Source organism: Oreochromis aureus, linkage group 20 (genome assembly GCF_013358895.1).
Source record: "Oreochromis aureus strain Israel breed Guangdong linkage group 20, ZZ_aureus, whole genome shotgun sequence".
Taxonomy (NCBI): domain Eukaryota; kingdom Metazoa; phylum Chordata; class Actinopteri; order Cichliformes; family Cichlidae; genus Oreochromis; species Oreochromis aureus.
Window position 1 is genome coordinate 14,368,239 of NC_052961.1, and position 17,238 is coordinate 14,385,476.

The following is a 17,238-nucleotide window of genomic DNA, read 5'->3' on the forward strand; positions in this document are numbered from 1 at the left end:
GAGAATGAGATAATTTTATCCTTATTCATGAATAGAGTGGTGGGGACAGAGTTGATTAGGAATGATTAATCGTTGTATGCAAAGGACAATGTTAGAGGCGTCTTAGAATGAGAGAATGTGGAAAAGGGCAAATCAAGTTTCTGCAGTCCTTCCCCCATTATGTCAATACTTCATCCATTTGATCAGACATGTCTCAGCACTAATGTAGCCTAGGATGATGAAAGTAAATGCATTAGGGTTTCATATAGCATTCATTTAATAAATGGTTGTTGGTAATGGTAAAGCTTTTTCGACAGCAAATGCACAAACAAGTAGATTCGACATTTTCTTCACCCTCCCCCTTGTTCCTCTAAGCCTGACCTTGGATCCTTACAGACAGCATGCTCAGATGCGGGTGTCTGAGTTCACAAATTCATGCGTATATCTGTGTTTGTGTGTGCCTCAGCTGCAGCCCCAGCTGCTCCCCTTGTCCCTGAACGTTGGTATCAAGAGGCTGTTCATTTTTGCAAATCATATGTGAGGTTCCACAGGGACCAATGTCTCGGAGCCCCTAAAAAATTGAGTGTTCATTGTTTACTGTTGATGAAGACTTGGAATTGAGTAATTTGTCATCTGTGACAGCAACTCACTGGAAGAGAAGGATATAAATGCGCTTCATTTATTTATGCTCACAAATGCTGCTGCCTGTAAGAAACGAGCATCCATAAAACAGTATTTTTTCAGTACTGTTGAAATATCATTATCACAAATTTAGCGCACACATCTGTAGGGTTGATTCGAATCAACATCAGCCCAGGATGTTCTTTGTGCAGACAAAACTGGAGAGGCATGGGTGTCGACTGTTGCCAGAGAAAGAGGGAGGAGAGCAAGCTGTGCCGGGCTGAGCTCTAAAACAGCCATCTGTGTCAGTGGCACCCCTCGCGTTGCCTTTACTGACCTGCCTCTCACTCTGTCACTGTAATTGGCATAGTAACCATAACAACAGCTCTCCCCTCTGGGGTGTGGGCACGTGGACGAGGGAGATCTCATCAAGAACGAGTATCAGGGAGAAAAGGGAACCAGCAGCCACAGATAATGTTGGCTTTGCATTGCAAATGATCAGTGTTGTCAATGCTGAGACTGGTGCTTGTATAGGGCATTGCGGTGATATGAACAAGTGATAAAGAATCCAGAATCCAGCTCAGGCGCTGATATGGTGGTGCAGTGTATCTATAAAAGCCTATTGCTCTCCCTTGAGGCTTTAGCTTTATCTTCCAGTCTGCAGTAGATTTAGTTGGTAGACAATAGAGCCAACATACAATGCCTTCTTGTTTTTAATTGACTGCTAAGAATAAATGGTAAAGACAAAAGCAGAGTTTAAATCTTGCACTTAACACATCGTATCACACAAGACAGAGCAGAAAATTTTTCGTTGTGGAGTACTAAACAAAACTAGTGACCCAAGTCAACACAAACCTTCGCGTTAAATATTTCAGGAACTCAGACATTAGAGAAACTCCATTTCTCTAGATGACCAGCATGAAAATTCTCATTTCTCATTATAGTACCTCTTTGTATCATGTGTACTTTTTTTTTTTTTTTTTTTTTTTTTTTTTTTGTATATTGACTGAGAGCTAAAGTAAGCTGAACTTTGATGGAGGTTCTTCAGCTTGCTGCCGAGGGCATAATGACTATTTTTGCTCTCTAACAACACAGAAGCCAGGCAGTAACACCTATAGTGTTGAGCCTTCAGGCTAACACAGACAGCGTAATGGCAGCGCGAACCTGGTTTTGCTCTTTTTTGCAGATGTTTCACTTCATAAAGAAGGTATTTTATGGGAAGTCCAGTCTTTGTAGACGTTTGAGGAATATAAATTAACGTGTTTGAAGATGAAGACTGACTTCACACAGAATCTCTAATGCTTCCTTCGGATTGGTAGCCAATGTGAAGGCAGAATAAAACATGAAATGTAGTTTTCCCCAGCCGGATATGATGAAAGCTCTAACAAGCACTTACTCATTATAACATGAAATAAGCTGGTAGAATTTATGTAGCTACTTAGTATAACTAAGCCCCTGCTGCCCAGTTATGCTATTCTGATATTTCTTTATCAATGAGGATGACTTTATCAGTCAGCTGTGTAAAGGGCCTCATGAGTCTGATTAGTACATTTCTCTTACACAGAGGCCTGTGTGTTTGTGCTTTAATTGCATGTATCTACCTACTCCCAGTGGCTCCATCCCCGTTGGCGTTCTCTTTTTTCCCCCTCTCTCTCCTACCCTGCAACACAATAGATCCACAATCTGCCACAGCTTTGTGGTTGCTTTTAAAAGGTGCACACCCTTCTAGTCCCATGACGGTGGAACATGCTGCTTCTCCTCTTGAGGCAAAATCATTTCACTTTTGATGAAAATTTGCATTTCATCAAGTCACATGCAGGTGTGTTTCTTTGACCTCTGCTGTCTGAAGATCTCTCTGGAATATTCCTTTCCATTAGCATACAGTGCATTGCCTCTGTCCTTTGAAAACATGAGCCGTCTGCAGTTTCGGTAGATTCCCTATAAGGCCTGGAGCATTCGCCTGTTCAACCTCTATCTCAGATGGGAGAACATGCTTCAACATGGCTTGAGTATCAGGTGGTGCGTTATGGCTGGCTGCAAGGAGCACTGGCAAAATTGGAAATGAGATGTGTGTGTATGTGTGTTGAGGCTGTGAAATTGTCCAGGCCTGTGTGTGAATAATAGCCCAACAGCTCTGTGCTATGCAGCAAATCAATGTGGCTCTGTGCCAGGCAACAGCAAATATCTCTGCCTCCCTCGTTTGCGTTTCTCTCACTGTTTTTTTTTTTTTCTTCCTTTCCCTCCTCCTGCTCCTTCTGCTTGGCACTTTTAATGCTTTGCATACATATAACTGTTCAACATGAAAATGCCAACTACATATTCAAGAACCCCTGTTATATTATTGCTTATTTGGTTGTAGAAAATTGGTTTTTCAATGTCCAAATTTACAGAGAGAGCTGATTTAGGGGGAAGAACTGTCAGGATAGCAGGAAGGAGATTAACTCTTCCCACTGCAAGAAAGCAGTGGAGAGTTAATCATAACCTCCATGGATTTTTGTCAAAAGATGAAAGTGAATTTGTCTCTCACTGAAGAGTAAAGTCTGAAGTAAATAATTAGCTACTCTGTCATTCATTATAGCAGCTGTCTCTGGCTTTGGTGTAATGTTCACTGATTAGCAAAGATGTTCTCTGTAAATTTAGTGAATGCTTACAAAAAACAAAAACATGCACTACCGCCTGACATGTTTTGCATTGCTTACAGTATCTTACTGTACATGCGGTTGCAGAAATAACACAGAGCTATTATGTCCCACACAAATAGGTGAAATGCAGAGTAGTGTATCGGCCTGCTAGGTCACGCAAACAGTACGTGTTGCAGAGACACTTTGTTTCGCCAGCGGGTCTCTTGACTTTAACACAATGCTCCATCGCATGAACGGCTGAGAGCCGACAGCTAAATATAGAATCTCCACACACCTTGAAGCTATCTATCTTTTTCGAGTCTCTCGCTGTGCAGTGGCCTGTGAATGGAGATGGAGAGAGGGACAGGAAGGTTGGGGGGGGGGGCGAAGCATGCCTGTTTGTCGTTATAAACTGCAACTCCACGTGAGCTGTGATTCACGAGGCCAGAGAATCCATTTGCTGTATTTTTTTTTTCTTCTCCTGCCCCTCCTCTCTTCCTCTGCATTCGCTTGCGATGACAATGCTAACAGTGACTAGCCTTCAGTGTTGCTGAAACACTGCTTTGGAATCTAAGGTCAACTCCAGCACAGAATGAGTAACCAAACTGATCCAGATGACACAGTGTGATATTGTTTAACATTTTCCACTGGCCCCCAAAGCCCCAAAACACAGCTAAAGAAACAAGAAGTCTCATTGTCTGGAGCTGCTTTGTTGTGCCTAATCGGGCACTATTTAGCAAGATTTTGAGATTGTTGATCAACTGCTAGAAAATACTATTGTTAAATGCTTCCTGAAACTTCAGTTAGAGCAAAGGTTGAGTTGGATTTCTCATTCGGTTTACATGCAATTGCACAAATGGAAGGTGTTTCATTGTGGCTGAAAAATAAAATGAGCTGTTTGAGTCTTCTTAGTTTTATCCCATCTCTATTCTTGTCTGCCTTTCTTCCTGCAGCGGGCTTTGCTTTCCCAGAATGCAAGACCACAGGAGGCTAAATTGAAACCTTAACAATGAGATGTTTTGAGCTGGACCAGAGATACAAGTGTCAAATCCAAATCTGTCCTTGGTTTTCTAATTGGGGTTTGTTACTAAGTCTTCAAAAAGACTTCCTGCCCTTGCAAATCCATCCCTGTGCTTTGGAGCCTATTGTTCTTAATCTCCTTTCCAGAGGGTCTCCAGTAACTGTATCTTTGTAGATCACGTTGTTCTTCCTTCATGCCACGGAAACACTTTTTTTCGCCAGTGGAAAGGGAACTGAAAATAGAATTTTAGATGTGTACTTCAGCTCCACGGGGGCTCTGAGACCGGCTGTATCGATCTGTTTGTTACCTGATGGAGACCCAAAGCCCATCTCCCTTGTGCTCTTGACTCACTGGATTAGAGAAGCCCATGCAGCAGGATTCTGGCTGAGAAAACCAGAATGAACTATGTGACCTATATTCTTCCTTTACCACATAAGGCATTGAAGATTACTAAGTAGCGGTCGTGTTCAGAAGCAAGTGTTTAGCGATTCCTGAGCAGAGATCAAAAAGCAGAGAGCTGTGATTGATCTTTGAGTCCTGATTTGTCTCAGCGTCTAATCAGTGTCACTAAAGGCTGCGTCCTTGGTCAGGTTGGAGGACAAGGCAGTGATCTCATCTCACCATGTTCAAACATGTTTAAACAGCCTTTGTTAAATCCAAGACTCTCCTATCAGAGGACAATCTGCCATAGCAACATTTGTTTTGGAGAAAGATAAGTTTGCAGATGACTGTTTTAGTTTAACTCATAAATGCAAACATCTCAGAGAAACCAGTAATTTGATATAAGCTTTGTCTAAGACTAGAAACATGGCAGCTTGCTTCCTTCTTCAGTAGTCTGCATTTATGCGCCCACGCATCTGTCTTCATTAATCTTATGACTTGGGTTGTTAGATCCTGTTAGGGTGAGAGAAATGTAAGAGGAAGTAATCAGACAACACTGTCATATGAGGGGGGGAAAAAACAAAAATCAGATGTGACTGGACTAATTTTGTCAGTTCCTCTATCACATGAAGCTTTATCATCACCAGTGATCATGCACTATGATGTACTATGATCTCAGCCTAGGGCAGGGGTGTCAAACTCAAATACACAGTGGGCCAAAATTCAAAACTGGAACAAAGTCGCGGGCTAACGTTAATATTTATTGAAATATATTTATTCCTCCAGATATAAGAATGAATCTTTTCTTATGGACTCAAACACATTTTGCTGAAAAACTGAATATGGAACAAGCAAAGCTTAATACTAAACAATATATATATTAGCTGTATAATACCAGTAGGCCAGCTATGGCCAGCGGGCCAAATGTAATTATCATGGGCCAGAGTTTGACACCTATGGCCTAGGGTATGACCAGCCCATAATGTATGCTGTCATCTGGGGTTTGTGGAGGGATAAATCTTTTGAATTATTGGCTCTTCTTTTATAATGTCATCTGTGAGGAAATCCAGTCCACACAGCTCACTAATAACTAAAGACCCATCTTTGATTAGCTTTATAAGAGATTAATAATCCACATTCGCATGTCCAATGTTAATAAAACTACAACGTATGGCAAGCTAAAGATGAATTATAAACTGGGTGGGCAGCTCACTGTGAGATAATAGGCTTGGTCGCGTGCAGCCCCAATTTGCCCTCCTTTAAAGTAGCTTAAACCCACGCTTGGGGAGCAGAGATTAAAGGCCTTGGGTCACTGGGTTTTTGACTAGTGGCTCTGCATGTTTGAAGGGCAGGCCTCGTAGATTGGATTGATTGGAGTCTTATTCAATAAAACCTATGCATCAAGATTATAATGATGGGATTCTCCTGATTACTGATTGGGTTAATCCTGTCTTTTCTAATGACTTTCTAATAAAATGCAGCCTCCTGCTGATTGATAATTTGATTTGGAGAAAGGAGGCAGATGGGGGAGTTATGCAGACACGTATTTAAGTGATACTTTTATCTAGAGCTGCAAATAAAAGGCGAACAACTATGAACACTGGTTATATGTGGTGGAATCACAGTAGTATTTTTCTTGTTCTTACAGGGCATTTTCTGTTCAGAGCACTTCTAGGCTAAATGCAAATAGTCAGTCAATGTGTGGGTTATGTTTTTTCCCTACTAACTCATCTGGCTGAAGGACCAATGAGCTTACACTACGGCGACCGTAATCTGTCCCTGCACAGTTCACAAGAATTGCGACTCCTCCTACAGTATCAGTGGGATTGTAATGAAATTTGCTCACACTGATCAGCCAATGGATCTTCGACAGTCGTGTCATGTTTGTTGTTTTGCAGGCAGTAACCTGTGAATTGTGATTGTGCGCTGGATGAGCTTTAATCTAATTGGATGAAAGTGTTAACAATTGATGTTTAATTTGAATAATTGAAAAGTATTTTGTAATTTTTTTTTTTTAGTACGTTTAGTTATGGTGGTGACACTGTTGTATATAGAAGTTTTACTTGTAGAAAAATTAAGATATTTACATTTGTTAGCCAATAACAGAGATGCTTCTAAATGAAACACTGTCAGTTCTTTCTTGCCAAGTTTCTGCTTCAGTCATCATCTTTCCTGAAATGTAAAAGCGATGCTAGCCAAACTGCTAAAGCAATGATGTCATGCTCCACTGTAACCCATTAAACTAGTTTTTCAGTCACATATACCTCTTAAATCCTGGAAGTAGGTCAGTTTGACTAATACATATTTCCTGATTTGCCTCTATCTAAAGGAATTACTGGGATTAATACGATACACAGTCACACAGAGAAAATCCTGCAGCAGCTAGTCACGTGCAGTATAATGGCATAGGCAGTCAGAGAGAGGAGAGAGTGTGCTGCAGCTGCAAACAAGGTCAGATTCAGTGCCTCAGGTGATTTCAGATTACCGCCTGCACTCGAGCTGTGAGGCAAGATGAGAATCAGAATGCCCATCCGATCACCAGCGGGTACAGGATTGAAAATGAAATCTGTAATCATGAGGTGATTATTTTGAGAAGCGAAAGTGTAGCCTAACCTAGATTCTGCTGCAGTAAAGGTCACCGTGTCACTTTGTGTTTGTGGCTTCTGCCTTGGAGGTTATAGCAAATTAGCACTTATATTAATGAAGCAGTCTGTTTCATATTGCACAAACTGCTATTCACAACCTTTAAATAGACTGCCTCTCATAGAATGTAGAGGCTTTAGCTCGTAAGTTCTCCATAGTTGTTTAATCTTCATAAGTTCATCCCTTTCATGCAGTCTGCAAAATCAAATAATATCTGTTGACCTTTCTTTACTCTGTTATGATCTCCAAGGTATTATGAGCATTAGAATACAGGATCTCGTGATCACCCAGACACTAGTGCATTTGCTCTACTTTTCCTGTTTGGTTTTTCCATCTGTGGAGTCACTGCAGAGTACATGCAGGCCAATATCCTGCAGCTAACAGAGGAGAGAGGGGGAGGAAATGGGGGAAGACAGGATCATGCAGCCCAGATGGAGCCTGACTGATTATCTCTACAGAGCAACTGCAGTATTTTTGGGGAGGTTTTTGAGCCTCGGCTAAACCACAGTAGAAGAGATCATTGTCGTTCTAGAAAGGTTGAATCACAAATAAACTTTTGTCAGTCACAAACCTGATAGATGAAAATGAAAATGTCCATTGATGCTTCATACACAAATCTCTAAATATTCTTAACAACCCCATGACACTATAGTTTCAAACCAGCAACCGTCTCTTCTTTCACTGTATCTCCAGGCCTTTGGACAAGCCTACTCCAACCACAGGAAGGTGGCAGCAGATGGAGAGAGCCGTGAAGAGTCTCTGATCCAGGAGTCGGCCTGTAAGGAAGCCTACTATGAACAGAGAGTCCTTGAGCTGCAGAACGAGCTCCGGCAGACACGCAACATCCTCACCAACACCCAGTCTGAGAATGAACGCCTTAATGCCATCAGTCAAGATTTGAGAGAGGTAAAGGGAGAACCAAAATCCCACCACTGTTCTGTTCCTAATTTCTAAATGAGTTTTGAAATTAATTTGTTGTCAAAGGAGCTTGCAAAGAAAAGCGTCTGGACTTCTTTAAGTTGCTTGAAGACGTTTCACCTCTCATCCGAGAAGCTTCTTCAGTTCTAAGGTCAAATGCAACTTCAAGCAACTTAAAGAAGTCCAGACGCTTTTCTTTGCAAGCTCCTTTGACTACGATGACCTGGATGACTGAGAACCTTCACAGACAAATTCATTTGTTGTTTGATCAGAGATGTAACATAGATGTTCCTAATATTCTCTAAAGGTGAAGTCACTTCAGCACTTCAGTATTGCAGTAACTTGCAGAAACAGTATTGCTCTAACCTGCTTTTTAGAACAGCTATTTAGAACATTGAGGGTTGATCATTTATCACCTGATGCATTTTATCTTTCTGCAAAAGCTGCAGAAAACAAACAGATATTCTTATCTATCCCTATCCTGGTATAATTTTTCTCCAGAGTAATCATTTGGCTTTTCATTTTTGCATTAGTTTCAGTTGGTTGTTGAGACTTGTGATGTACACCTACAGTACCTTTATTTGATTGACATTGCTGTCCAATCCTCTGTTATGCAGAGTCTGCTTTTTGACATGCCAAGACAAGATTAAACGTTCTCTAATGACTAGAAACACCTTGCCTTTAAGCCTAATGTGTTGTCTTTCGTACCTTATGCAGTCCAGGGTGGAGTTGTTTTTTACAGGAAAATACTGAGACCATGGGAAATATGCTCTGTTACAAAAGGTGTTAGATAATTGAATAATTATTCTAATAATGTTTAATTTGTGTGAACCACTGCATGGGACTGCTGCCTTAACTCTGACATTAGTAACATTATAAAATAAAACATTATAAAAACCCCACCTTAGACAAGCCCATTTCTGATAACCAGAAGCACAAGGAAGTTATTTCTCAATACTGAGCACACCCTTTGCACATTCCTGCACTTTATCATACATATCATTATGGAAACCTTTTTATGTGTCCCAATTTGGACAATGTCTCCCTCTTTTATTGCTTCAATTTACATATACTCACTGCTAATTTGCCCTCATTAGAAGAGACAATTGCACAGCACATAGTGTATGTAGTTCATGTTAATTGCCAATGATCATGTATGTCCAATGTTGTGTGATTCAGTTGGTGAAGAGGAGGTTAAAATTACAAGAGCAGACCGTATATTTAAATCATGCTGCGCTTTAGGGAAGGACTTTTGACACAAAGACGGGGAGACATAAAAGTAAAAAACAGTAACAGAGCCTGACAGGAAGGCAGAGGGAAGCTTTCACCATTCGAGCTCCTCGCTCCCTTGACGGGCAAATCAAGGCAGGAATACTAAAGAGGGAATCTAAAGTCACAAGTTGTTTGAAGAGTTTGGCTTCGTGTCAAAGAAAGAAGCGGAGTAATGCTAATGCTAATTGCATGCTGATTTGAAAGGGGAATTTATTTGCACTCACAGCTCTAGGTTGGGTGCTTCACATGTCAGAGAGCACTTTTCATTTTGAAAGTTACAAGATCAGTGTTAGCTCTATCGCTGGGTCTATCCCATTCACTCAAATGACACCTTGGGATAGGATTCAGGAGGTGGATCAATAGATGTATGAAAGATTAGTGTTGCTATACCCGTTCCATACATATATGGTGTTCAGCACTCAACGATAGGCCTATATTCTGCAGTGTGATATTAAGGATGTCTGTTTTTGTTTCTGTCTGTTCTGATAGCTAATGGGAACTAATCTTGTTGTGTTTATGCACAGCAGATTTAGCTGAGTCTGCTGTTTTGCAGGTCAAGTTGGTAATTGGGAGGGTGAAGAACTCCCCTCCTGAGTCCCAAGACTTTGGTAGACATCTGCTTGACACAGATGTCAGCAGTGTTTCTTCCTCAGATTAGTGAAAGACTTAAAAATGGCATGTCCCGCACAACGACTTAAGTTCCAGAAAGCTCTAAATTCCACTATAATTAGGTCAGCTGCTGCTCAGCTCTGCATCTACACTGGTATAATTCGAACATTATTGAAGCCAGATGTGCCCCACTAGAAATGTTTTTGTAACAGAGGAGGAGTTTCCCTTCATAAAACCTTCCTCCAGCTTCCATTCATTCATCAGTTTCCAGCTCAAACATAATTACTGATAACATGCCTCTTAAATCTTTAGTTGAATCTTTGAGAGAAAAGCAAATACAGCCTTTGCTGCATGTCGCATGTACAGCTGTAACTGGTGTTGCACTGGTGGTCTCCTTGGCCTTTCTGCAGGTGCCATTCCCTTTATAAACACTGTTGCATAGCAATGGGCCCCGGACAGTTCTAATTGGTTAGATAAAAGGGTCTGGAGTGTAATTCACACCATGTATGGGAGATAATGATGCCCTTCCAACTGTACGTTGGTGGGTGCTAGGAGTGTGTCTGGCAGGCAAATAGAGGCAGCCTGGGCACTGAGGCTGGCATTGTGAGTGGACTGACATGACTGAAAGAGGCCTTTGTCTCTTGGATTTCAAATTAGCCCCAAAGCTTAGGCTGGGAGAGGAGGAGGAGGAGGAGAGCCCTTGGAGATGATAAGAATGGTATGAGAGAAAGACAAGGGGGCCTAAAATCCGTTAGAGAACGAGAAACGCTTAATGGGACTAAATCCAAGGAAAATTGAGGACTGTCCTGCTTTTCCCAGACTGGATGGCTAATCGAATTGAGAAAGGAGTGTGACTGAATGACTCAATTTTTCTTTCTTTTTTTCATGGAATGCAGCTGACAGTTGGGTTGTAGGCCTTTGTGTTTGTTTCAAAGTGAAGTTTATGTATTTTATTTTATTTATTTTTTTACTCCTGCAATTCTACAAGGTTCCTCTGAAAAGCTATTTTATTTGGAGTGGAATTAAGATCGCTTAAAGAATTACAAAAGGCATGAGAATCACAATTTCAACTATAAGAAAAGCATCACAGTCCATGAATGTGGAAGCATCACTCATTATAAATGGATTTTACCTCTCTGTAGAACAGTTCATTTATAGCCATTTTAGTTGCTGGTTTTCAGCCTGTTTACATGCCACACATTTAAGCCTACCAGGCACTCTCCCATGCCAAAGACTCAAATGTTAGCCCAAAGCACTGATAAGACACATTTCACTGCTACACTGCAGTCTACAGGATTATATCCACACAAAGAGCCAGTACCATTGTGGGGAGGCGCACTCTAATAGGCATGACTTCATTAAATTCAATCTCGTGTCATGAGAGGAATGTGCCTCCGACGATGCCTCACAGAATGGGAACCTCCACTGCATGCCTGTCAGGAAATTATCAAGCAAAGATGAAGAAAAAAGGGTCAAAATGTTACCAGTGTAATTCACTCCATCTCTGCTCACTCTTCAGTCTCTTAGAGTGTTTCCACCCCAGCATAATTGTGCTTTCAGTGATTGCTTATAGTACACAGTTTCTTTTGCATGAGTCAGGATGTTGTGTTGACACACTTGCTTGTGCTTTCACTTCAGGTCTATTGTTGTCTTTTGATATTTCACATGCTTGAACCATCTCTCTCTCTCACTATTAAGTTGGGTGTTGTGCTGTTTTATCTGTTACCATAATGTAGAAGCCATTCAAATGTTAAACATGACTGGTTTTTCCACTTCATTGGCACAGTAAATGACATTAAGCATCGGCCTACCCCCCACCCCACCCCTTAATTTAAGTGCTGTTTAACTATCTGGATTAAACACCTGACAGAGTAGTGGGGGATTAAGAAAAGGGAGGTGTCTGCACTGATGAGATGAGATTGAACAGGTTGGAAGAGGGTAGAGGGTTATGCTCAACGTGTTGAAGACCTCTGCTAAAACAAATAGAAAATAAAACACCTGCTTTTCAGTGGTGCAATAGTAGAACAGAGCCTTTGATGCAGGATGTTACAGCTGTGCTGCAGCTTTACATTGATTATTGTAAGGTCAGAGTTGAGTGTTAGAGCGATCCAAGAGGGGATGCTCTTTGTTCGCCATTATCATCTGACATGAGGTTAATGGAATAGGACTCAAAGAGGGCTCTGCGGTGTTGGTGTTGACTGCCCTATTTTTTCTTCTTGCATTAATGCCAAGACAGATCAACTCTTGTCCTGCTGTACTGACAAGATAGGGAGGCTATATGCTAGGAAAAGGTTTAATAATTAGTTCTCAGAAAATAATCAGTAGTAGAAGAGGTGTGAAAACACCAAAGCCAGATACAAGCCAGATTGACCTTGATCTTTTTACACAAGCCATGGTTACTACTGCTGTCACAAGTGATCTACATCCTAGTCAAACCCTCCAGATATTATGTGGGTTAATTAGAGAAACAACATTATCACTTTAGCTAGCTGCTTCTCTTCTAGACTCAGGCTTTCTTAGGGAGCATTTGATGCATCTGGGTAGTTTCACACTTTGTTAAGTAAGATTATGACAAAAAAAATGGCAGATAAATTTGCCTGAATCTTTTTGTCAAGTTATGACATAAAGCTTTGAACATGCTTGTACTTCCAAGCACCAGTCAGGTTTTTCATGGTAGATCAATGGATGTTAATAAATCAACAACAAACCCGTTGGCCTACACGTTCACTTAAACTAATGGGTGTAAACACATTTGTTCACTCTTCTGCACTCTCATCCAAATGACCTCAAAAACACTAATTCACTGTACACCCTGTGGACTTTTCCACAGTGTCACATTGTGCTAAGTACCACCAGCCACTCATTCACCAGGTTCCATTCACATTTTAGCTTTTCACAGTCTGAGTGAAAAGTGTGACCTTGGCTGTGTTTTTGCTCCCTAATGGAGTCTGGGTAAGATGAACAGAATGACAGTTGGTTGCAGCAGGAAGGAGGATAAAAGCAGTTTTACTTTCTCCCACATTCTTGGTGTTGACAGCAGTAGGATGCCCTTAGGCTTTATTTTTCCTTTGCTGTGTTTGAAGTTATACTGGGGGGGTTGAGTTCATCTGTGATTTATTCTTCGTTTCTTCTTAAGAGATGGCTTTGGCTGCAGGTTTAGTTAGACTAACATGAGCTGGCATGACCTTGAGTTACTTTAGAGACTGCAGGGCATTTAAAGTTTTTATTATTTTCTTTTTATAATCACTGAACTTGTCCAGTCTTGGTTTTATCTGATAGAAAGATATGATAGGGCTAAAGTTTATCACACTGCCTCTTACAGCACTCTGGGATGCAAGAGCAGAGGTGGGAGTTGGGAAATGAAAGCAGCAGTGTTAGTGGTGTCAGAAAAAGAAGCTGAGAAAAGGGGTTAAAAAAATAGTATTAAGCTGATGTGCACTTTGCTTCAGGTCATCTGGGAGCTTCTCTGCACTTTGTCTATGTTTATGGGGAAAAAAATGAATATGTGCAAAGTGAGGATATAGAGTGAAATTGAGGTCAGTGGAGTGAGTGTGTTAAGAGAAGGAGCAGGAAGAGGATAAAAAATATATTCATAGCAGGCCTGTCTGTGCTGTAATATAAATAATACAACTCTGTGACATCTGGGAGTCTAGGCAACGCTTTCAGGGAAGCAAAGCCTGGGTAAGAGACTAGTAAAAATGGATTTTGTTTTTCAGAAATGCAAGCTGGATTCTCTGGTGTTATTAAGAACACAGCAGGGCCTTTAACAAAGCATTAAAACATTCCTAATCTACACTTGTGTTAATCCGGAAACTTTGCGTCTGTGGCTTACTGGCTGATGGAACCATTTCTCATATAAGTAGAGGTTAGAGTGGCTCAAACACATTTGGAAATTGCGTGGAGCTCTGGTGAGATTTAAGTGGGCTTAGCCTTTCTATGTTGTCAAAAGCAGTTTACTGGTGACAAGAAAGCTCGAGATTTGAAATGGAGAGAGTTTAAACGGTCTAGCTGGAAGATGCTCTATGTCTCTCTCTCTCGCTCCTGACTGTATGACCTTGAATGTTCACAACTCTGCTGTGTGTAGTCTGTGCACATGCACACACTACCCCATCTCTGTTTTAAATGTATAATATCTCGTGCCTTTGCTATAATTATGCAGCGCGGCTTAACAACCTGGTGTTTTTGCTGCCACCCACTTTGCATAAAGTGGCACATTTGTCTCTGTGTGTGTGTGTGTGTGTGTGTGTGTGTGTGTGTGTGTTACATGGCTGTTTTTTAAGGCAGCTGTCCAGACGTCACCTGTAGTGACAACAGTTACAAACCACACTTAAGCCTGTGATCGCGACGCCTTGTCACCACTCTCCTTTGGCGGCACCACAGATTGCCTTCACAATGTCGCACCTCACAGCCACACACACCCACATTATTGTGAATTATCAAAAACATCCCCCAGGGAGCCTCATTTCTCTCTCCCAGTTAAATGTTATTTGTTCTTTGTAGCAGGAGCACATGTGGCCACTACAGCCTTTACTTACATTTTCTGTCACACAGCCAGGCTGTTACCCTGTTCTCAGTCTTTGAGGGGCTCAGTGTAGCAGAGGATGTAGAAGCAAGGTGAAAGGTTAAGACCCTGCCATGCATTTAAATCAGAATGGAGTGGGATCTTAATCAGGTTCAGCGGCAGCTTGTATTCATTTGGACCAAACAGCACTGACCCTCCAGCTGAGGCACATAACCCTGACAAGAAAGTGACCTGAAAGCCAGCTGACACAGCTCGCCTGAGCCTTAATGAAACATTCGAATCTTTTAATCTAATATTATTTTGAGTTTCTCCAAAGCTCCTTTTATTTTTATTTTTTCTTTAATTTAGCTCTCGTTCAGAAGTCAGAACCACTCTGCAGAAGCTTAGTGGCAGGACAGAGCTGTGCGGAAGCTCATGCATTATTTAGCAATGCACCGACATCAGGGCTTTTGCACAGCAAACACCCACACTCATTAGACATGCCCAAAACCCTGATGAATTTTAATGCACCTTCAAACGTCAGCTTTAGCCCAGGTCTGCAAAAAGTGATTAATTATTACACAGGGAGGACAGGATGCGTGTACTCGTCATCACTGGGGATTTAGCAACATATCTGTTATTTTTTTTAGTAAGCAAGTAAATTCTAATTCCAAAAACAATCACAAAAAATAGTCTCCTGAGACATATTATTGAGATGTGTTTTTTTAGAAGGACGAATTATTGTTTACTTTTAAAACAGTTTAATTATGTAATAAAGATACTGTACTCAGTTATGAGCTATGTGTGACTCCTGTAGTTCACTACTCTGGATGGTTTCTGTGCATATTAGACTAAAAGGTGCTATTACCTCACTCTGCGTCCATTACAAATCTCACTGATGTGAATTCAGTTTTGACATGATGCCGATATGAGAAAGTCAGCTAATAGGAAACCTCTCAGGAGTGACTCCTTTTATCCTGAAAGGATCTGAGAGCAAGGATTGTGATTTGGACACATGGCGATGGCATGAGAGGAAGGGGCCACCTGGCTAGGGATTGGGAGGCTAATTGTTCATCTGGTGTTAGGTTATCGCTGCCAAGGGAAGGACGCGCATCACATATATACCAGCACGCAAACACACATGCAAATCCAAAACATAGAGGCTGCTATTCTTCTCTTTCTGAGAAACAAATGTAAATATACGCAGATTTTTTTAGGTGTGTGTGGATTGAACCTTTGCCATCCAGTACTTACATGTGCATGCTCACTTAGTTAAAAAGGCACGGGGCCCAACAGCTGTTAGCGAGTATCTACTTATTTCACCTGAAAGCTGTGATTTTTCTCGCCTAAGTCCAGATTACTTGTGCGTTGGAATGAATCAACAGCAATAACAAAAAAGCATTAAACAAGCTAGTAAGGGCATGGGTGGCTCAGCAGGGCTGACCGGATCCGCTTTTAGTTTGCTGGTGTCTTCAAGTGGGGGAAGGGCATGCCGTTTACCTCTCTAACCCTTTTTATAATTAATGGTGCCTTTTCTACACAGAAAGAGGGATCAAACTGCACTTGGAGTCTATCAGAAACATCATGCTATCATGCAATAACTGCTAAGCAATCACACTATTGACATAATGACTCTTTGCATGCTTTTTTTTTTTCTTTTGTACCAGCATTTTGCTTTACTGGGACACAACCTAGCATATATCAGTATATCAGAGAATTTTCCAATGAAATGTAGATAATTAATGCCATTTCTTGTTCTGGAAATGGTCCTTCTGTCCTTCCGTACAGGGAATCAACCCTAATGAGACTCCTATTTAGAAAATTAGACCACTACAGAGCTTTCTATCCACTGAAAGGCTGTCACCGGGAGAGATAAGTAGGCTTCAGTCTCTTTGGTGCCATCAGAACTGGCAGGCAAGCACACTTGTGGCCCGCTGCCCAGATAGACACCTGGCACCTCCCTCTCGAACACAAAGAGGCACATAAACACACACGCACACATTTAGTTTGAGCAGATGGGCGCTCTTAAAGCGTTAAAGAGCCCACGTGACACAAAAGGTTAAACTAAAGCAACAATATCCAGTCACTTGGCATCTCTCACATTAGGCCCAAGAAGATTGAAATAGTGGTCATTGACAGCTCTTCTTCTTCTCTCTCTGCCTATCTCCTCTGGCCTTATAGAGCAGCCAGATGGTGGAGCTCCAGAGGAATCAGCTGCGCGATGACATCAAGGAGTACAAGTTCAGGGAGTCTCGTCTGCTGCAGGATTACACCGAACTGGAGGAAGAGAACATCTCACTGCAGAAGCAGGTGTCCATGCTCAAGCAAAGTCAGGTGAGAAGAGAGCAGCACTGCTGCTGTTCATGTCACAAGTCTGAATCATTTAAATTGTTTTACAGGTGGAATTATATTAGCAAAATGAAAAGGGATGGGTGTCAGAGCAAAAATAAAGTAAATGTGCCTTCACTGCTATCATGAAGCTCACTCTCTGGTTAGGCATATGTAAATGAACTAAAAATATTTTTCCATTATATTGCAGATTCATATGCTTTAGAAGATTAGCCTTAATTAAATTGGTGGCTTCAGGCATGTCGCCTCCTTTATCAACATACATTCACTGTATGCTGGATTTTGGTAGCCCTCTTACATACAAGCTCAGAAAATTTGCACTT

At 41.3% G+C, this 17,238-nt stretch overlaps 1 protein-coding gene across 5 annotated transcripts in view; it reads left to right on the top strand.

The window, feature by feature from the left end:
- The window catches only part of LOC116331091 (protein bicaudal D homolog 2-like), a 41,621-nt gene that overhangs the window by 9,077 nt on the left and 15,306 nt on the right, over positions 1-17,238 (top strand). For all 5 annotated transcript variants that reach the window (XR_005609580.1, XM_039604249.1, XM_039604250.1 and 2 more), the window contains exons 2-3: positions 7,960-8,172; positions 16,748-16,900. Coding sequence is in view for 4 of the 5 variants with exons in the window: in XM_039604249.1 (XP_039460183.1) it covers positions 7,960-8,172; positions 16,748-16,900 (366 nt within the window). In the remaining variant the exon portion in view is untranslated. The remainder of the gene's footprint in view (positions 1-7,959; positions 8,173-16,747; positions 16,901-17,238) is intronic.